Source organism: Mastigoproctus giganteus, chromosome 3, assembly GCF_048544385.1.
Source record: "Mastigoproctus giganteus isolate SK-2022 chromosome 3, ASM4854438v1, whole genome shotgun sequence".
In the NCBI taxonomy this organism is placed as follows: Eukaryota; Metazoa; Arthropoda; class Arachnida; order Uropygi; family Thelyphonidae; genus Mastigoproctus; species Mastigoproctus giganteus.
Genome location: NC_143577.1, coordinates 8,326,657 through 8,350,158, shown reverse-complemented (window position 1 = coordinate 8,350,158; position 23,502 = coordinate 8,326,657). Strand labels below are relative to the sequence as shown.

General features: G+C 34.4%; 1 protein-coding gene across 1 annotated transcript in view; it reads left to right on the top strand.

Annotated features, from left to right (window-relative positions):
- The first annotated feature begins 4,145 nt into the window (after positions 1-4,145).
- INPP5E (Inositol-3-phosphate synthase) overlaps positions 4,146-23,502 on the top strand; it is a 61,788-nt gene continuing 42,431 nt past the window's right edge. Inside the window, exons 1-5 of the mRNA XM_090369845.1 lie at positions 4,146-4,222; positions 7,681-8,913; positions 13,349-13,469; positions 18,116-18,213; positions 20,624-20,748. Of these exons, the coding sequence (XP_090225971.1) occupies positions 7,718-8,913; positions 13,349-13,469; positions 18,116-18,213; positions 20,624-20,748 (1,540 nt within the window). The 5' untranslated portion in view covers positions 4,146-4,222; positions 7,681-7,717. The remainder of the gene's footprint in view (positions 4,223-7,680; positions 8,914-13,348; positions 13,470-18,115; positions 18,214-20,623; positions 20,749-23,502) is intronic.

The window sequence follows — 23,502 nt, the reverse complement described above, 5'->3', positions numbered from 1 at the left end:
TATTCAAGCGCTAAGGGTCCCGAATTCAAATTACAGTCAAGGGGCATTCGATTATTTTCTTTTTGTAGATATTTATAGTTGTTTGCTTCGTTTTTGTGTCTTCTTTTAGCAGTGAATTATTAATTACTGTTTTAAGTTACCTCATGGGTGTTGATGCTTGCAGCTTGAGTGGAATTTCAAGGTCATCTAAACATTATCTATATGAGAAGAGAAACATATAGATATTTATATTTTCTTCTTTTTAATTTATTTTTATGTTTTGTGCCTTGGCTTCTTTGCACCAGCAACTCTCATTTGCATGGGCACCGGCAGGATTTTTTGCAATGTGGTGCATATGGGAATAAATATTTCTTAATAGCTTAATGACGCAGAGTTTAACTGATTTATATGTACAGCCGAACCAACGTTTCGTGATCGATGGGAGAAAGTACTGTGCAGACAAAAACAAAAAATAAAATTAATATTTTTTTTTTTTTTTTTTTTTTTTTTTTTTTTGTAGAATTTGTATCGTTTTAATGCTTCAATAAATTAATGAAAATATTATGTTTTACTTCGAAATCCAAAGTTGGTGCACTTGCATCATGCTGCTGCGCTCATGCTGATTTCACCATTTTGGTTTTAGTTATTTCAAAATTTAATTTCTGCTTCAGTTTGATGAGTTATTTTGAAAGTTTAGTATAATTTGTGGCATCTCCCAACTTTCTAATTGATTCACCTTTTAATTTATAAAATATTTCATTTCTCGTTTCAGATAATTTAAATATGATGTTGTACAGATTGAGGCCTTTTTTATGTCATATATTTTCTGCTGACATCTCAACTATACTGTCAAAAAAACTCAAACAACATGTAATGTGAACCATTTGCTAAAAGTCTAAGTGACAGGTTCATAAATTATAAATGCAGAAATGGATGGCTAACATCAGCTTTCTAACCTGGAACAGATACTGCTTATCGAAAAGTTACAGACATATAAAATGGGAGAGGAGGTGGTAGCAACATACGAAAATTGATTCGGTTATATATATTACAGACAATGGAAGCAGAACGTGCTTTTAAAATAATTTTTCTTTAGTGATTACTTTGATTACTACCCTCTCAGACCTGCCTTGATTCTTTGGCTGTTACTGAGTAGCAGTGGGGCAGCCAGGGTAGAGTCAGCAGGTACACTGGATCCTCCCGACGCTGAAATAAAATATTGTGGAGCTTGTTGCCCTTCTCTGTCCTCGTTCCAGTACTTCTACATTCTTCTTGAAATGAGGTCTCCAGACCTGTATACAGTACTCAAGGTGTGGCCTGATTATTGTCTTGTACAACGAAATAATCATCTCCTTATCCCTGCTAGAAAAATTCCTGCATATCATTGACAAGACACCATGAGCTACTCTTGCAGCCCGTCTGCACTGTCCAGAGAACTTCATATCTGCCTGCACAAATATACCCAGTTCATTTTCATTCTCTACCACTTTCTATGTAGTATCACAGAGTTGTTAAGTTGCTCTGGGGTTGCTGTTTCCCATACGTAATACTTTACCTTTGTCAATGTAAAACTTCATTTGCCACCTCTCAGCCCATCTGCTCAACCTTTCCAGATCCTGTTGCAGCAGCATAGCGTCAGTAGTGCCCTTAACAACCCTGCCAACCTTTGTATCGTCTGCAAACTTGGACATTAAGCTTTATGCCTCCGTAGCCGAGTGGGCAGGAGCGGGAGTGCAGTAGCACACGCTCTTTGAGTAGACCGGGGTTCAAGCCCCTGCCTGCTGAATACGGTCGATCTGCCAACCCGCACTGGACCAGCGTGGCAGATTATGGTCCATTTCCCTCAGCATGAATTGTTGAGGAGGCTTCCACCCTGCAGAGGGTTGATAATGGCTGCACTTTACTTTTTACTTTTTTTTACCATCATCAATATTATAATGTTTTGGATAATCGGTGTATATTTATATACATATACCTGTTTATGATTTTTATTTATTTATTATAAATGAAGGATTATATTTATAATAAATTTATAAAAGGTGTGAGGAAACATTTAGTGATTCTCAATTTGGCTTCCGACAAGGACTGGGTAGCCCTGTTTCCAGTTCGGTCTCTAATAGAAAGATGTCGAGATGTGAACCGCATTCATCTGCTTCTTGGAGTATGAAAAAGCCTTCGATCGGGTAAGATATGACAAACTGTTCCAAAAATCCTAGAGAAGATTGGAACTGATTGAAAAAACATCAGAATAATGGGGAATTTGTATTCGGGACAGCCAGCAAAAGTATGCGTAGAAAGAGAAGAATCGGAAGAGATAGAAATTAAAAGAGGAGTTCATCAAGGTTGGATTCTATCGCCTATATTGTTCAAAAGTGTATGCTGAAGAAATTTTTAAAGAAGCTTTAGAGGGATGTACAGAAGGGATATAGAGTAATGGCAATAAATACGATAAATATGATCAGGTATGCAGATTATACTATATTGCTGGTCAGCTCTGAAAGGAATTTACAAGCATTAATGGATAGAGTTAACATAATAAGAAAATTTTAGCCTAAAGTTAAACATCAAGAAAACAAAACTTATGGTGATCGGTAAGAAAGAAGTGCAAACAAAAATTACAACCAATAATGAAGAAATTCTATTGAATTGTATTATATCTTCATTCTATTGAAGTACGCTCAAGAATTTAAATTGAACAGGCACATGCAACCTTTCTTAAATTGAAGAATCTTCTATGACACAGAGATCTTACGCTTCCTTTAAGAAAAAGAATATTGAGATGTTCTGTCTTTTCTGTCTTCCTTTTTGGAGCTGAGTCCTGGACACTGACAAAGAAGACCCAGAATAAGTTAAATACTTTTGAGATGTGGTATTACAGACGAATGTTAAGAGTGTCGTGGACTGGTAAGATAAAGAATGACGAGATCATGAGAAGAATAAAGAAAAAGACAGACATAACTAACACCATTAAGAAGAGGAAACTGAAATATTTAGGACATTTGATGAGGTGTGATAAATATAAGATGTTGCAATTGATAATCCAGGGCAAGATGAATGGAAAAGGAAGTCGAGAGAAAAAAAGGGTATCTTGGTCAGCAAATATCAGAGAGTAGTATGATCAGATTAACGAGGGCTTGTTTAGGGCTTCTACCTCACGTTCCTTCTACCTCAGTTACCTCCGCAGCCCATCCCAGTGGTCAGGAGCGGGAGTGGAGTAGTACGCGCTCTTTGAGTAGCCCGGGGTTTAAGCCCCTGACTGCTAAATACGGTCAATCTGCCAACCCGCACTGGACCAGCGTGGCAGATTATGGTCCATTTCCCTCAGAATAAATTGTTTGAGGAGGTTTCCATCCTTCTGTGAATTGATAATGGCTGCAAAGTTTACCTTGCCTAGCATTCAACCATTGCGAAGATGACAGCCAACCTCTGCACTGAAGAAGATTTATTTATTATTATTATTTTTTCTCTCGGAATACAGTGTAGCTATAATCTAACCATTGCATTCATTTTAACTGTGTTAAAAATAGCGGAAAAAAAAAAAAACACGCACATAACATTTATAATTTAGCTGCCAATAGAAAGTTTTCGCGCTTATTGGAATTGGAATTACATAAACAAGAGCATAGCGAAAGGTGGTAAAAAAACAAACATTTTTTTGGGTGAGGGAAATTACATGCAGCTGGCGTTTGCGAAATATATAGCCAAAGAGCTGTACCAATACTTTTTTGGTTGATAAAAGGACGATTTAATTAACTGATTAAAACTTAACTGAGCGGTCAATCGGGAGTGGGTAGTAATGCACACACATTTGAGTGGACTGCGATTATTATTATTATTAGCTATATGGTGCAAGGAAGCCCGAGGCTTATGTTGCACCAGCAAAAAAAAAAAAAAAAAAAAAAAAAATCACCAAGAAACAGAAGAATTGTGATATCCAGCTCAGTACCTTGGGTGTGCCAAGCTGCTGGGGTTGGTTCTCGTGTGACTGCTAAATACGGTAATAATTATATTCATTGTAAAAATAATACACTCTTCTGATGAAGTTGGCGTGCCAAAGAATAAACTCGAATTTTTTTTTTTTTAAGCTACTCGCTTATTGACAATTCTCCTTACATTGTGACAAATCCGTTATGCACGAATTTTTCCCTCTCCATGCTCTCCCTCTCGGCAGGTTAGCAACGATGCTTATGTAAACAAATGATCGGAAGTCATGGAAGTGCTGCTGTTCGTGTTTCATGTGCCTGTATGTTTTCTTTCATATTATTCAGCTGAGTATAAAGGTATTCCAAAGTATTTTAGCACGTAATTTATGTAATTGAAGCACTTGTTTTAATTGAGGATTGTTAGTGATTACATGTCAGGAATTCCAAAAAAAAAAAAAAAAAAAATGTCATGCTGTATCCAGGTGACAGAGATAGCCAGTGCGGCCAAGCAAATTTCGGTCATCAGCTAAAGGTCATAACGTGATAAGTGATTGAGATGGCGCCAGAATTATCAATAGCCACTTGGGCCAAAACTTGCCAGTCTGACCCTGTACATAAATTATTTGTTATTAGTTATCTGTATACGTGATTTTTACCAGGATGCTTTATCGTGGCTTAAAACAACGGCCTTGAAATGGTGTCGAGATCGCCCACCCTCCAATGCTACCATTTAACAAACGTATTGGAGGCCCCTTTTGTGTTGGGCCTTATGTCCTTCGCATCCTTTGCATGTCCTACTTTTAAATATGCTTGTTTCTTCGGTTTACTTGCAGTGTACAGAAAGTTATATTCCACTTCTCTATAATGGAATTTTAATTGTCAAGTGTTAATCATTATAATAAGAATCTTTAGAAGTAGAAAATATAAAGGCCACTAACCGAGGAATTTTACAATAAATAAATTAATAAAATCTAGTTTATGATTACAATAAATAAATAATACTTTATTGTATAGTAATTGCACTGTTCAATCTTTCACTATTAATGGGAATTAGTTTTTAAAATTCAGGATGCATTGATGTTGGTAATGATGATATATTTTTGTAAAAATCAGTTAAGAAATCATTATAAAATTTAATTAAAAGTTAACATTAAAATGGTATAAAATATTTTGAAAAAGTTTAAATAAATAAATAAACTATGCAAAGCCCTTGGCTATTGCCAAGGGCACAGGTGTGAGTACATCAAATATAAAATATCCACCTAATGCTCTTCGACTAGCCAGATGGTTCCATAAAATACCAGATATACACATGAGGAAAGTTCATGTGATAAAAAAAATTGCAGTCATTGGAAGTTGGGGTAGTTACAATAACAAATGCTAATCTGAAATGAATTAATGAATTCTGTTTATGAATGAATGAATTCCATTTATTGAATTTAAACTACTCCCAAAATGAAAATTCAAATATAAGGAAATTAAAATCAAAAGTTTATTCAAAATCATGAACACAGAACTTATAATTTGAATTTGATTCCACAGCTCTTTTTTTTTTTTTTTTTTACAAAAAGCATCATCTACATCCAAACAATTGAAAGGTTTATTTAAAGGGGGGAACCCCCCACAAAATTGCTTTGTTCAATAGATTCAGTGTGTGCATTAATGTATCCATAAAAAATTTAAAAAATTATTGACACAATCGAAACTTTATTTATTATTATTTTTTTATTTAGACAATTAAAATTGTCTAAATAAAATGTCTTAATTATTCTGATATAGTGAGAATGGGTGCCAGCTATAAAATATTTCGAATTATTTTAACCTTTATTTTTCTTTCCCTTGTTATTAGGTTTTTTAGCATCAAATTATATTCCCACCTTCTATTTGATGCTTGCTATTTCTTTGTAATTTATTAATTACTTTTATTTGTATATTTTTTTCCCCTTAATGCTTCTTTCCTGCTAATTGGCTTATTAATTCAGCCTTTTATTTTGGATAATTCGATGCATCTTTTAGGTTCTTCACATCTTTTGCCTATCTTCCACCTTAATTTTTCTATTTCCTACTTTCGGCATCTTGTGTTCTTTGCAATTCCATCTGGTTGCAATTTGTCTCTTGCTCTGTTACTTCTAGCCTAAATATACATATATATATATATATATATATATATTCAAAGGGATTATTTGTTTAAGTAATTATTTTAAAATAAAAATATATTTGTTCAGAAAATTAAATATATATATATATATACAAAGGGTACTAGGAAAGTTTTGCAAAATGACGCAACAAAGAATCACAGGAAGTTGCTTGTTGCAGCATGTTGAGACATGTTCATACGTGCATAGTTGCCGCCGCGCCAAGTCGATGGGCTCAGTTATTCATTAGTAGTGAGAGTGTAAAGTGCTTGCGATGGCATCGTGGTCACGAAATGAGATAAGGACAGTTTTGCGGTATAATTTCATGCGTGGTTTAACCATAGACCACTGCTTAGAAGAAATGACTCTTGCACTAGATGATGATTGTCCACATCGTACAACGATATTCAGGTGGTATAGAGAATTCCAAAGGGGAAATTTCACTCTGGAGGATTCTGAGAGGCCGGGAAGGCCACGAACGTCAGTTACGGAGGAAAACGTTACTGCTGTGAGGAAAATGCTTGACGAAAACAGGCGAGTGACCTACCAACAGATAGAGGATACTTTGGGCCTAAATGCACCAGCAATTCGTTTGATTCTGCAAGATCATTTGCACGTGAAGAAACTTTGTTCTCTCTGGGTGCCGCATCAACTGACTGAAGAGCAGATGACACGACGTGTGACTTGGTGCCGGGAGATGTTAAAAAAGTTTGATAAGGGACAATCTCGGTATGTGAACAACATCATGACAGGTGACGAGACTTGGCTGTACTATTACGATCTGCCGACCAAGGCTCAAAACAAAGTTTGGGTCTTTGATGATGACGACACACCCGTAATTGTCAGAAAATCCCGATCTGTAAAGAAGAAAATGATAGCTGTATTTTTCAAATCGAGTGGAATTGTGGAACGTGTCGTTTTGGACACGCAGAAGACAGTCACAGCTAAGTGGTATACTGAACAATGCCTGCCTAAAGTCATTGGATCTATGAAGAACCTGCGGCCAAAGTCAAGAATGGACACCTGGTACCTCCATCACGATAATGCTCCAGCTGACCGCGCCAAAGCCTGCACCGAATATTTGACCACGACAGGACTGAAACTTCTCGAGCACCCTCCCTACAGGTCAGACCTTGCTCCCTGCGACTTTGCACTGTTCCCGCATGTGAAAATGAAGCTAAAAGGGAGGCGGTTTTCCAGTGATGAGGACCTTCTACGGGCATGGGACAACGAGTGTGCTTTACTCCCTAGTGAAACTTGGCAGAACTGGTTTAAAGATTGGTTTCGGAGGATGGAGAGGTGTATTGAATGTAGAGGAAATTACTTTGAAAAAATTAAACAAACAAAGCTGTATTGCAAAACTTTCCTAGTACCCTTTGTATATATACACGTTTTATTATTATTATTTTTTTTTCAGTTTATGATTGAGTTTGTTTTGAGATAGAAGTTAATCAAAATAAATCAACATTTTGAATCATAAATTCAAAAGTAGTTTAAAAGATCACCACTATTACACTAATATCCAGGTCTGAAATTTAGTCCTTTTTAATATGATTAGACATTCTGTGTGTTTACTTATTATAAATTTTGAAAAGAATAGTGAGTATTTTGTGAGAGTTAATTTTATATTTTAATAATTTCAGGCTCTTGACTATGGATGAAAATTATTTGGAAAGATGAATGATGTCCTCTCTTGATATGAAGAAACATAAAAGCAGCATAGGTCTTGATATGCAACCAAAATTTGGAAATGTAAGGACTAGTGCTAAGACTAATCACCTTAGTCTGACAACAACAACTATGGGTGCAGAGGAGAAGCGTGCTTATTTTCGCAATAGACCCCAGGTTACAAAGAATTTGATAAAGCAGTTTGGAAAAGCAAGCTCCTCTTCAAAACTGAGTGAAGAAAAGGATTTCTCCAATAATCATATAAGTTCATGCCCAGTAACTTTGCCATTACCCAGAAAATTTTCTCTACCGTCCATTAATAAAAATGATGCATGTGTTACTCTTCCAACGTATTGTGTAACAAGTAATGATGACAGTATTGTAGCAGTAACTTCCCTTGAGCACATATTGAGGGATGATAAAAGTAATGTTTGTAGCATTAAAGGTGAAAATATGCCAGTTATATCAAGGTCAGCTATATCAGAAAAGTCTTCTCATGGTTATCATAATGAGAATAGCAACACCCTTTTGAATACCAAAAGAAATGGAATATCTTGTGATGAAGATGATGTCTCAGTGAGTGAGCCTTATGAAGATAAACTTGACAATCTTGAAGAAAATAAACTTGACAAGCCTTATGAAGATAAACTTGACAATCTTGAAGAAAATAAACTTGACAATTTAAGTTTTCATAGTTCAGTTGAAGTTCAAATAGCAGAAAGAATGGTGAAAAGCACTTTAAAAGAAGTAAGCCAGTATATAAGTCAGTTTTACTATAACATTTCTTCTACATCACTATCTGATAGTGAAAACAGTTTAAAAGAAAGCATCTGTAATATTAATAAAAATTCTCAGCTATCACTGTACAATGATAAAGATAAATTAAATAAGAGTACTTGCAGTTTAAAGACTTTTCATTTGGACAGTCCAAAAGCAAATGTTCTCCCACACACTCATTCATATCCTGATAAATTATCTTCACTTCGAAATCGTGTTCACATATCACCTGTTAAATCTTGTAATTTGATTCCACACTTCAGTACTTTGTTGAAGACATCACCCTATAAAAGCGATGACTTGAGAAGTTACCAATCTTCAGAGCAGTCTTTGTCATGCTTAAAATCGTCATGGAGCAATGTGTCAAATATTTCTTCTGTACCTACTACTAGTGTCTTGCCGCCAATTACTACAAAAGGAGCAAGAAAAAGGTAGTGGATTTTTTATACCTTTTTAAGATAGCTCTTATTTACAACTTTAGAAAATTATATATTAATTTTATTGTATGTTAAATATTCTTACATGTCAATGACAAGATTTTTATAATTACCGAAAAACTTAAGTTTTATTTTTTAATTTAATTTTAACTCCCTGGACATATTCCAACTCAAGATGATCACAGCAATTTGCTTAAATATTACTGGTTATTACTTTATGTTTATTTATGTCAACTTCAAGAGCTAATGGTGAATCACATTTTATATTCTGTTGTGATATTCTGACATGCTTGTATGGGGACCTATGAGAAAGCACTCCAGAATGTATTGTCAGCATGTTCGGAAAAGTGTGAGGATTTCACATGTGGCATGTTAAGAAACTTGTTGAACTTGTTATTTGGTTTTTAGGAGCATTAGCAACTAAGGCCATATTGCTCCAGGAATATGCGGTGGTCATTCCCTGACCTTTCCGCATCCTCCGTATTTGGTGGTGACGGGCTCGAACCAGGTCTAATCAAGAAGTGTGTGCTACGCACTGCTGCTCCTTCCCATCTGGCTACGGAGGCACCTAGATGTAATAAGTACATTCAGTCGGGTAGTGGGATAAAAATAAAACCAATTTTGAGATCCTTCACTTTGTGTTCTTTTTATTGTATTAGTCTGGAAACTTTATTGCACACCTCATAACTAATTAAAATTAGTTGTTTGCTGATTTCTTAGTATTAGCCATATAATGCAAGGAATTGGTACAGTACAGTTTCCTTGTTAGAGAAAGCATGACTGTTGGAATGTGATTCTTGAAATGTTCATGCAATAAATATTTTATTCAGTGTATTTTCAACATGGTGATGAATGAATGTCAGTTTTTTTTTTTTTTTTCCAAAATGAAATAATTGAGTTCAATGAAAAATCACTGAACTTTTAGTCTTTAGATTAATATTTGAAACCTTCTGGAAAACACTATGATTGTTTCCGTATTTCACAATCATCAAAAAGATGTTAATATTTTTCTCTAAGAAAATAATTTAGTATTAATGATGTGGTCTAACTTGGTAGCTCTTGTTTGAGACCGTGATCCAAATGTGTTCCCTTGTTCATGGACTTTTGCCCTTGCCAATAGTGTAGCATAGTAGACAGCTGTCATGTAGAAAATGACTGAGTTCAATTCCCATTGCTGGCTGAAATTGAGCAATACAAGAAGTATTGCTCAATTTCAGTAGAAGCTTCATATTATTTGAAGTCACTTTGACTTCACTTCGCCTCATTGTTTAACAAGACCAATCTGTTGGAAAGTGTAAATTTTATGTAAGACTACTGATGAAGGAACCAGTGTTCTTCCACAACATTCGATTGTGCTTTATAACTTGTTCAAGTTTTATGAATTATGTTCTTAGAATTCGGTGTAGTGTGGTTAGTTTTCATGCCAAAATTCATACTTCATACATTTCCTTTGATGTGGTTCACAGATTTGACACAAATTGGTGCAGTGGTGCTTTGGGAGGGGAGGGAAATGTGCATAATTTCTTTAGTTTATTAGCTTAGCATTAGTAGAGGCATATGATGCAAGAAAGCAAGCTTATATTGAATCAGCCAAAAAAAAAAAAAAAAAAACTTTCCATTTCACCCATCCATTCACTCCAAATGTTTTTTTAGTCCTGCCTTGAACTTATTTAAGTTGTTGACCTCCGCTACAACAGATGGAAGTTTGTTCCAACTATCAACCACCCACTGGCTAAAAGCAAATTTCCACACATCTCTGCTACAAATGTCTTTCCTCAATTTGAATTTATGCCCCTCAGGTGAGTAATCTGAGCAATAGGAAGACTCCCATCAGCATTGAGCTTGCTCAAACCATTCAAGACGATCTTGGAGGTGCATAGTCTCCAGAAACTGCAATTTGCAGAACTTACACCTATCTTGGTAACAGCAGCCCTTTGTTCCACTCACCAATCTCATTGCATTTCTCTACTCGTTCCAGCAGCTCTACATCTTTCCTGAAATGAAGCCTCCAGACCTGTATACAGTACTAAAGGTGTGGCCTGACCTTGCCTTATACAAGGGGACAGTCACCTCCTTATAACTGTTAGCAAAATTCCTGTATATCATTGAAAGAGTCCATGAGCTACACTTGCAGCCTGTTTGCACTGCTCGGAAAACTTCATATCTGACTGCACAATTACCCCCAGGTCCTTTTCATTCTCCACTACCCTGAGTATAGTACCACCCAGTTGATACGTTAATCTGGAGTTACTGCTACCCATATGCAATACTTAACATTTGTCAATGTTAAACTTCAGTTTGCCACCTCTCAGCCCATCTGCTCAACTTTTCTAGATCCTGTTGCAGTAGTGTTCTATCATTAACAACCCTACCAACCTTTGTATAGTCTGCAAATTTAGACATTAATCCTGATATACCTTCATCAATATCATTGATAAATACACAAAATAAAAATGTGCCCAACACTGAACCCTAGGGAACTCCACTAATAACATTAGTCCACGAAGAGCAGTGTGCATTGATTACCACTCTGTCTTGTTGCACTCAACCATCCTTTTATCCATTGTAGTAACTTGCCCTTAATGCCATACTTCTCCAATTTGTACAGTAGTCTTTCATGTGCCACAGTATCAAAAGCTTTCCTAAAATTCAAGTATGTGATATCAGAATTATTTTTTGCATCCAGTTCCTTTGTCACCACATCATAGTATCCAATCAAATTCGTCAGACAAGACTTCCCCTTAACAACCCCATGAACTATAACTGCTGTCTTGTCTAGATGATCCTGCATTGCTTCCTTATCCAGTGACTCCATTAATTTCCTGGAACAGAAGTTAAACTAACAGGTCTGTAATTACTCATGCCACCCTTTGATCCCCCTTTGTGAATTGGGGACACATTTGCACATCTCCAGTCCATGGGGACCTACCCTGAGTCCAAGGAAGCTTTCATAATTATGGCTAAGGGTTTGCTTGCTTACGTTGTTGCTTCCTTTAATATAACTGGATAGATCCCATCCACCCTAGGTACCTTTCTTATGTTCAAGTTCAACAATTTCTCCTCCAGTTCACTCTCAGTTATTACAAAATCATTTAGCTCTCTGCCAGTTTTATAAACTTCTGGCATTCACCTCCCTGAATAACTTCTCATGTGTAAATGTAGATGCAGTGTAAATGTAAATGTAACTCATTCAGTTTGTCAGCTACCTCAGCATGTGCATCAACAATCGAAACATCGATGTCAAGTAGACCAGTCTGATTCATCCCCTTCTAGAATTTATATAATTAAAGAAGTCTTTACTGTTTTTCTTTGCATCCTTTGCCAAAGATTTCTCGTAATGTCTTTGCTTGTCTAACGTCCTTTGTGACTTGATTACAGACTATCTTATATCTAAGATATAAGATACTGTAGTCTGTATATCTTAGATATACAGACTACCATAGGCATCTGTGTCTCCTGGTAATTTATAGGTTTTTTCTTCTCTGCCGCAAGTCTCACTAGGTCATCTTACATCCATTTAAGCATAAACCTTGAACAGTATTTCTTAATTCGTATGAAAAGCCTAGTAGTTTCCAAGGTGAATTCCTTGAATGCTTCCCATTTAGAATTTGCTGTTGGAAACATTAGTTGAACCCAACGTACAGAATTTAAAAAATCTCTGAGACCACTGTAGTCACCTTTATGAAAGCAAAAACCCTTCCTTTTACCCCTGATGGTAATTATAACTTTAAGTACATCCCAATGATTATGCTAAGAATAGGTAAAAAATGCTGATGGACAGTCCATATGTGTTTTTTAATGATTTTATTCTGTTCTCTCTAGATAAAATTTAACATATACAGAGCATTTTATATCAAGTTTGTTTACAAAACAGACTCAAACCTTCATGACCTTTTGTTTCTCTTTCTATTATTTTGTTTTTCTGGTAATATTGGTTAAAGAGCATTACAATTCAGAAACAAATAAATAAATGCAATGCTTCCCTGTATTAAAAAAATATTGACTTCCATGTTTCGACTTCACCCTGGTGGTTGTGTACATTAGCACATGTTTAAAACCTGTAATTGGAGGACCCCCCCCTCCTAAATTCTGTAGTGGGTTAGTTAAAGCATACGAAAATGAATCCTTTTTTAATACAGAGAAAACTTTCTCTTTTATTTGTTTTATGAAGAGAAATTATAATTCATTTATGAAGATATTTTATTCCAGAATAATATTGTTATATTAATGAAGAATATATTTTTAATTTCAAGAAAATTTTAAAAGGCATAAAACGTAATTTATCCCACCCTTATTCAGATGAAAACATAATTTATCCCACTCTTATTCAGATGAAGACATAATTTATCCCACACTTATTCTGATGAAATAGATTAGTATGCATTGAATCGAGGTATAAATTAATAACTTATATAATTTTATTTTACAGAAGTTATATGGTTGGAAGTGTTCGTGCTTCTGGGTCATTGCTTGGTGCTGAAGAAATGGCACGCTATTTTCCAGACAAGAAAGTTACTATCTTTATAGGAACATGGAATATGAATGGTCGGGTAAGCATCACTTTTATAATTCTTAAGGTCATCAGAAAAGTATTTTCTGTTTTATTATGTTTTATAATTTGTAAGGTCATTCAGAAAAGTATTTTTTTTGATAAAAATAGAACATAAAGGGATTAGCATATGATATCAATAGTTTGCTAATGTTTGTTTTCAAAGGTAATTGTAATAAATTCAAAATTGTAACAAGACCATCTCTAAGGCTGGCATTGCTTCTATCTACATCAGCTCTTCCATTGTTGTGCAGTTACTTCATAAGCACTTTATTTCTTTATAGGCATATCTTATTATATGAATATTGTTTCCTCCAATAGGACCTTAGCATTTTGAGTAAAAATTAGATTCTTTTGTACACTTCAGTAATTATGATTTTTTGACATAACTTTAGGGGGCCCTTGTGTGTGTGTGTTCACCTTTGCTATTCTTATGATACATCAGCAAAGTGCATATAGCAATGCACTAAATGTCACAGTGGGCACAAAATCTGACATTAGAATTTGTGCACACCTAGTGGACATCCTTTTCATTACAAATAGCTAAATTTCAAACCTCTGGACACAGAAGTCTGGAATTATTGTGATGTAATGCTACCACTGAAATGTTTATTGTTGTCCTTTGCTGCTGAAACATGCATTTAAATAAACCCGTAATCTACAAGATTAATATGCAGAGAGCATGCTGGCTGTGACTGTCTTGGACCGTTCCAAATTTTTGTTGAAAGATGGTTTGAACCCAATTCCCAATGTTGGAGGTTGTATTATCAGGCATCACAGTGTATCCTCTGTTGTGATGAAACTAGCTTCTGTCAGAATGAGAGTGTAGAAGCATTGTGGTGCTGTTTTTTCTGGCATATCAGTAACCTGATGGTAAAGTATTGGCTTATGCAACAACCTTTGGGTCCCGAGTAGTTGTTACTGGAGAATGAACAACCAGCTGTCATTGTTCATCTGCCAATATCCATTTGAAGAATTCCAATGTGAAGTTTAAGTGAAATTAATATGTACCATCTGATTCCCAAATATGCAGTATATGATGTGTAACCAACTTTACAAAACTTTCATATGTCATCTCTTTTATGATAAGCACCTTAAATGGAGACTTATGGTCTATCTCAGCTGCTGTCATCTGTACCTTGACAGCCACCTTCATGGGAAACACCAGAATATTTCCTGTCTGTTTGTATTTTTATACAAATGTCTTGTATACCTGTTTATGAATTAGACCATTGTAGCAGTTGTGAACTCACTAGTTTTTTTTTTCTTATGGCTATTGGTAGTCTTTTCCCCAGCTAGTGTAACTCTATTAGGCTCAATACAAGCTGCCAACATTCTCCTCTTTGCTATTTTTTTGTAAACATAATGCACAAATGGTTTCATTGCTGCTGGATCAAGTGTTTTATTACCATCACCTTTGTATTCATTTGGTTTTTTACTGATAGTGCACATATTTAATATAATGTTCATTATCAGTCACAAACCTAATCATGCACACCTTAAAATATATGTTTGATAGTATATACTTTCAGGAACTCTAAATATATTTATACAGTCACAATATTCCATGCACCAGAATGGTATTATACCATTAGTCTTATTTGTAACTGTCTGAATGCTCAATTGATATGGTCCCTGTAGCCATATCTTATTTCCAAAAATGAAGTTGAAACTCAAATGAAGTATTATTTCCAAAAATTTCCAAGAATCCTTATTTCCAAAAACAAAGTTGAAAGGATTTAATGATGTGCTTCTAATGATGAAAAATTTCTGTGCTTACTGTATTAAGTCAGAATGGGGGTACTTAAAAAGACATGATGCAGAATTATAGAAATTAAACAAATCTTTGTTTAACATAACTTTTGGTATCACCTTGAATATAATTTTACAGTCTAACATATTAAAAAAAATTCATATTACTAGTTATGGTGAAATGTATGTGCAACACACAATGTACATAGTTTTGAATTAAAGCAGCTTTTTTATAAGACAATAAAATAGAAAGTCACAAAAAAAAATGTTAAATTCCATGCCAAAGTTATTTGAAAATAAGTGAAACATTTGCAAGCTGAAATTATGTAAGCAGTGGCATTTAGCAGGTTTATTATGTAACATGGTAACACAAATCAGTTATATGGACAAATTGGAAATATGAATGCGTCCATATTTCATTCTGTGGGTGTTAGTTTGCATGACATTAAATGTTAAAAGCATATGATAACATTTGTTCGTTTTTGTTTATAATTTGATGAAATATAGTTTAATCCGCAGATGATTGCATTACTGCCATGCAAGTGATGCAATCACACACACAAGTGTCATTTATAATCAAAAACTGAAAGTTTAATGAATTTTAGCTAATTTATATGAGGGTAATTCGAAATTAAAAAACGAAAAAAAACCCAAAAATGCTTAAAAATTTGTTTTAATCATACAGAAAATGGTAGTAGTAGTATTAAGTGTAGTAGTAGTATTATGTTCTATACGCTTCCTACAGGTGACAATTCAATGCTGGCTTTGAAAAGGCATATTTACTTTATCACACAATGAGAAAAAACATTGAAATAGTTCACTGAGGATTCATCACTAGTTTCCAAACTAAGAAGGATTTTTGTTGCCACATACCTATTGAAAGACAGAAAACAAACATCAACTTTCTGTTGCATCAGTTTTGTTGCTGCAGCTGCTTAGAAACAATGTTATTCACAGAGCTGTTACTCATCACTTTAGCCGCCTCTGTGGTGGTTATGCAATAGTTTTTCTGCATAAGTTCTTCCATTGACACATTGTTTTCTGGACTTAAAACAGAGAATCTTCAACATTTTTTTGTGCACAACTGCAATGTATCTAATATCTTGTATTCTCTCTGCTTAAGGATAATAGTGGATGGTAAAAGATGTGCTCGCTGTTGTCAGCAGATCTTAAAGAAATAATATGCTGCAAGGGTTTGATTCTATTTCTGCTTTTATATTGACTAGGGCTTTATTAAAATTGCCTTTGTATGATATTGAGTACAGCCACTCCCCGACTTACATAAAGGTTCTGTCCCGCAGAACGCTATGTAAGCCGGAATTTCCCTAAATGCTTATGCAGCACTCGCAAATTTGATTGAAGCAAAAATGAAATGTTCGACGAATATATAAATAGAATTAAATATTCCATTTTTTTATCTCATGCGCAGGAAAAATTACAAAAGTGTTCAAAATTACAAAAGTTTCAAAATTATAAAATTACAAAAAGAGAGCGGAGACAGGCATAATGTCAGCAAGTTTTACCTTTCGAGCATCATTGCCAGAATTAACTCTCCAGCTGATAAGCACGGTGCTGCAGAAGTTGAGGGCTGTGGAGATTTAGAAGGGGTTTTTTCTAACACATCACAAAATTTCTCTGCAGCTGCAGAATCAGCACTGGCGGCTTCACTGCATACTTTAATGTTTTGGAAACCAGCATGATGCTTGAACCTATTAAACCACCCGTTACTTGCCACGAACTTGGCTTGGGGTTCACAGTACTTATCTTTAATATCTTCATAAATACTTCTTGCTTTTGCTTGGATGGCCATTGGCTCAGGGGCGCTTGCTTCTGAATCTGATTTTCCATCCATATTATTAATGGCTTTTCCATTTTCCATATAGCACCTGAATGCTGTTTTGTGATCACTGTTGATCTCAAAGGAGTTGATCCTTAAATTATACATGCACTGTCCCTTAAAATAGTATTCACTATTTTATGTAGTGAATAGCGAGACCTAATTCCGTGCAATAGATGACAAACTTTGTCCTGCTTCGTACTTCTCAATTAATCATCTTCATTTCTAAATCAATTTTGTTTCATTTCCTAGCCCTGCCAGCGCTTGCACTTTCCGTTGGTCCCTTTCCCTTCACCATTGTAATAAGTAAATAGGAATGAAGAGAAGATTCTGAAAAATTATTTATGTTTTTTATATGATTGAAGATTTCAGTGATGGGGAACTCATTTCACCATAATACTGTAACATAAAATCCCACAGAATTCCAGTTATCGGTATTATTGCAAATGCAATAAGATCGAGTTTACTACCCATTTATAATAGATTGCACTAATAGAAAAGCCCGGAAAGTGCAAATTGTTTTTAAACCAGAAAGTGCAAATTGCTTTTATTATTTTATGGTAATGACCTCCAGAAATGTGTTTTAGAAAAATATCACAAAGATATTCAAAATTGATTCTTATAACGGAACATGTGATAACGATGGAGGTGTAGTGCAATTTCCGTTATAGAGAGAAACCTTATAGAGACCTTTTAGAGAGAAATACTTTAGTTATATAGCAAAAATTTCAACTTCCATGGTCTTGGAATGAATTACCAAAAAAAAAAAAAAAAACAATTCGTTATTGGACTCAGTTCACATTATGATATTTTCATGATACCTCCATTTATTCTTACAGGATGCAAAATACGTTTGCACTGGCTGGCAAAAACTTACGTAAAGTTGAATTTCCGTAAGTCTAGTATTACGTAAGCCGGGGAGTGGCTGTACTCAGATCAGTTCAGTATCTCTTAAGCAAATTTTTAAGAATTACCTTACCGTATAGTACATTTAGTGATTTGTCATATATGATTGTTACATATATATATATTATATGTTGTTGTTCATTTTTATAAAGGTACCTCCAAATAATCTTGATGATTTTCTCCTTCCTGAAAGGGTTGACTACCTTCCAGATATTTATGCTATTGGAGTTCAAGAAGGAATTCAAGATAGGTAAGCAGCATTATTTCATTAATTTTTTTTAGAGAAAAATTTTTTAGCAGTCATTTAAAACTAAAACCTTTGAAGCTGTAGGAATGTCAAACAGTATGATGATTAAATGCGATATTTATCTAAATGCCCCAGTTCTTTGAATAAAATGTGTATCCCATTGGCTACTTTTTTGAATGATATTTTTAAAAAGTGAACTTGTTAATCACTGTGTACTGTAGTGCTATCCAACATATTTCACTGTCCAGGTACGTTTTGTATTTTTTTTTTGAGAAGTTGGAGGGTGCCACAAAAAATTATTGTGTTTATCAAAAATAAGCCTGAGTGCATGCACATACACATAAATATATACTTCTGTACATCTTGTTTATTTTATGTTTTAAATAACCATTTAGAAGGAAGAACCGGACAACCTTTTGGAGCAAATGGATAGGTGAAATGGGAATTTTTTTTTTTTTTGGCTGATACTGTATAAGCTTGCTTTCTTGCATCATATGCCACTACTAATGCTAATTTATAATTAGCCGTATAATAAAATATGTGCAGTTTTTCATGCAAAAATATTACACTTTGGAAATTATTAATTATTCAGTTGATGGGAATGACAGAAGCTCATGAAATGCACTATTAGAGGGAAGTATGGAAAGTGATATTTGTTTTGGATGATGCTGCATAAGCGTTAAGTTTCTTGCATTGTTTGCCTCTAGCATTAGCATTAGTAGAGGCATTTGATGCAAGAAAGCAAGCTTATGCAGCATCAGCCAAAAAAATAAAATAAAATAAAATAAATAAATAAATAAAAATAATAATAATAAATAAATAAAAAATAACCACTTCCACTTCACCCCTCTGTTCGTTCGAAATACCTGTCCAGCTGAGCCTTAAACTCATTTAGGCTATCAATTTCCACGACAAGGGATGGAAGTCTATTCCACCAACCAACCACCCGCTGGCTAAAGGCAAATTTCCTCACGTCTATCCTACATCTGTCTTTTCTCAATTTGAATTTATGCCCTCTCAGATGATTATTCTGAGCAAGAGGAAGAATCCCATCAGCATTGAGCATGCTCAAACCATTCAAGGCTTTATACACCTCTATCAGATCACCTCGCCGGTGCCTAGTCTCCAGACACTGCAATTTGCAAAACTTACTAATACTAATACCCTGTTTAATAAATTTACAAAAAGATTTTTTAAATAATTTGAGTTTTATTATTTTTAGTAAAACAACATTATTTTAATAGTGCAGATAAGAGAAAGAAGAGAAATTTAAATGCTTAAAACATTTGATTTTATTTCAGAATGATTAATTTCGGATACTTATGCCCTAGAATTTTCTTAAAACACACATTCTCAGAAAAGGTTACTGGTTTGTGGGTGCCACCCAACTTTACTGAGGATGCCATAGTATATTAGAGTTATATGTTATTTTGGTTTTTTTAGGAGCATTAGCAACTAAGGCCATATTGCTCTAGGATATGCGGTGGTCATTTCCTGACCTTTCCACATCCTCTGTATTTGGTGGTGATGGGCTGGAACCCCGATCTAATCAAGAAGCATGTGCTACCCACTGCTGCTCCTTTCCACCTGGCTACGGAGGCGCCTGTATGTTAGAGAGCCATAGTATATAGTATCATATTATAAACAACTTATTTGTAAATAAATTATGTATATGAGTTATCTGTAAGCTATTGGGTTATGACTATACTTTGCATTTATATATGTTGGCACAAATTAAATTTTAACAAAGTATTTTTATATTTCTATATAGAATAACATTTAAATATCCATAAAGGAGGAGGTATCCATTTAATCTGGGGAGGGGAGGGGAGGCATAAATGTAAGTTTGGGAAATATTGAATAATATAATTCCTGTTCCTTAATCTTCTACTTTTGTCCACCCTTTTTGAATCAGACTTTATAGTCATTCTACAACCCCCTCTCCCCTTTTATGATCATAAACAAACTTAGCTCCTGAACCCCCCCCCCCCATACACATTAGCTTTATGTGTATGGGGATCAGAATCCACTGGTTAAGAACTGCCACAGTATTTTTTGATAAAATTGCACCGAAGGAATATTGCACATCGATGTAACCAGTACTGCTGCTGCAGTATGAAAATGAATCTTTTGGCTTCCATAAGAGTTCTTTTCTTTCAATGTTACCATCAACTTTGGCAAGATTACCAATCACAATTCAGTTGATAATTTATTTTTTTAATTATTTTATCCTCATCCATAAAAAAAATGCAAGCATTTGTATCATTACACAGTTTCTGTTTAGTGTCACTATTCTCATTTTGACAGTATATTCCTATGATAAAAATATGTAATAAATGATTATTTCCAACATATATTTGTAGCATATAATTATTTACTTATGTGCATTTTTTCTTTGTGATAAACACTATAGGAGAGAATGGGAAGTCCGTATGCAGACAACATTGGGACCGTCCCATGTTTTATTCTACTCAACATCATTAGGAGTTCTACATTTAGCAATTTTTCTTAGACGAGACCTTATTTGGTTTTGTTCAGGTAGGCACCTAATGAAGAAAGCATAAATTGCTTAATCATTGCATAGATAATAGATTAACTTAAAGTATATTATTGTGTGAATATTATAATGTCTTTTGATTTATTAAAGGTCAAAATAAAGAGTTCAGCTTCAGCAAATCTTGCAAAATGTTTTCTGGATAAAGCATAAAACTTGACTTCTAAAAACATTCCCCTCCCTCATTTTTACTGTCATCCAATCCCTCTCCCAATTCTATTCATAATATAAAGTTAAATTAAATTGTGAATAGAATCTGGGGGGAGGGTTGGATGATAATGTCTATAATGTCTATCTCTTTTTAAGAAATATTGATAATTCAGGAAAAATGCAATGCAGAAATAATATAATTGAACCTATATAATATCATCTTTATTAGACAAGGTTGATAAATAAATAAATAACTTATTTATAAAAATTTTTTATTTAAAAATTAAAAACAAATAGTAATAGTTTTTCTTGATACAAAAATTTAATAAAAATGAATTTAACATAAGGAATAGCAGAAATTCAACAAATTTAATGTGAAGTTTTCAAGAGTTAGGGAAATCTGGATTCAAAAGATTAAAGTGCACAGCATAAATCATTTTGACCTCCAGTTGATTCCTTTGTTTCATTTTTATTGGGACTAAACTTGAAAAGTTTTTTGATAGAAATACATTGGTGAAAACGGAAGAATGATATATACTATTTCTTCAAGTGTTTTGAGTAAATTGGGAAATATTTTTACCAAAAATTCCTTCTAGTATGAATTTTCAAAATTATCTTTATTACTTGAATCTTATTCCATTTTGAGTTTATTCTTGTAATACTTCTGGCAATGAATTGACATCAACTTTGAATGGATTGCCTACTAATAGGGTTGCCAAAAAAAAAAAAATTGACTGGAAAATAGCAAATAGGACTTGTCAGCAAGGTGCTCCCATATGAAATGCAGTTTTGTTCTTTACATCCTCTTTACAGAGTTCTTGGAAATCTTTGTTTTCAGTGTGTGATGAAAATGTTGGAAAAGATAAAAATTTAGACTTCTGTTTTCGATTCAGTGTTTCTAAAGCTGACCATGAATCAAACCATAAATGCTTTGATTCCATCAAGATATGCTGTAGCAATGTTTGCAGTTTCAAATTTGGGTTGTTCAGAGCTTCAGAAAATATCCATAAGGTATTCCAGTGAAAGTTTAAATGTTTGGGCCATGAACACATGATAATAATTCTTCCTTTTTCCGTTTCCTGAAGAAAATTTCCACTTCATATTTCATCTTGAACTGTAATGTCAAAGGTGCTTTGGAAAGCCAGTCTATCTCTATATGGAAAGAACTGCAAAAAGTTGGATTTAAAGTACTTTTCTTTGCAAAATTTTACAACTTTGATGACCAGATTCAGCAAGTGTGGAAGGGTTTTAGCAGCCATTGCTGGTCTGTATATGAATTAGTGAGTCATGGTTAAGGCTTTCACAAATCCTGAATAAGAGCACATATTCAATTTCACAAATCCAATGAGAGCACAAATTCAATTTCACAGATCCAGATTGAGAGCCAATCAGTGGTGGATTTAGCACTTGAGAGGCCCCAGGCGCAATTCAATTTTGAGGTCCCCCCCCTCTCAAGTGTGCATTCTGCGTGTACGTTTTCACTATAGCACGCGCTGTAGATTTGGTGTTGTGGTTTTAATAATTTTGGTTGCGCAGTTCTGTCATACATATTTTAACTAATGTTTAAATGAAAAAATGACACAACTACCATCCCTCCCAAATATAACATTAATACATAAAATCTAGCATTAATGATAATATGTATTCTACTTCAGATTCACTTATTTCGCATAGATATTTCTATGATATGTAGGGATATTTGCATAAGAGTTTACTAACTTCTCATATTAAATTATAGTTTTATTCAGTAACGGTAATAAAGATGAGTGTAAAAATTTAAAATGAAACAATTTTTTTTTTTTGAGACCTGAGATTTGAGGTCCCCTCGATTTAAGAGGCCCCAGGCGCACACCTAGTGTGCCTGTGCGGAAATCCGCCACTGGAGCCAAGCATTACTGGACCACCTTCCATATATACACCAACCAGTTTTTTTCTCTGAAAGTTCATTTTCTTAAAAATGGTCAGAAATTATTTTTCCCTAACATCAGGATCCTTTGATCTGGTCATGAATTCTTTAAAAGAAGCAGTTCTTTCATAGTTCCATCATTAAGGAATTGAACACAGACAAGAAAGTGACAGCATTGTGCTATACATCACACTAAATTGCAAAAAAAGAGAAGCCAACACTGCTTCCACAGCTTCTGTTGAAGCAGCATTGACTTCCTTTTTTTTTTTTTTTTTTTCTCTTTTTTTTAAGATCTTTTAAAGATAACAGATTTTTGGCAACACTGCTTCCACAGCTTGAAGTTTAAGATCTTTCATCTGATCATCAATGAGAGGTTTCATGGAATTATTGCAAAGTGAAATTTCCAATAGTTTTGTTTTTCTTTTGCCCCCAGCATTTGCTCATTGAAAGCTTAGCTGCTTTCAATGAGCAGAGTTTTATAAGAGGTTCCCCTATTACATGTGTTTTTCCCTTTGATGGTGAGCAATAGTGATTCATAAGATCCTTCTACCACAGTACCAACACTTGATGGAAAGATCTGGTAGTACCCAGCTTTATGTATTTCAAATTTTGAAGTTTAACATAAAAAAAAACTCTTCTGGTTTGTCTTTCAAAGCACTGGAGTTCTTTGTGTGTTTCACAA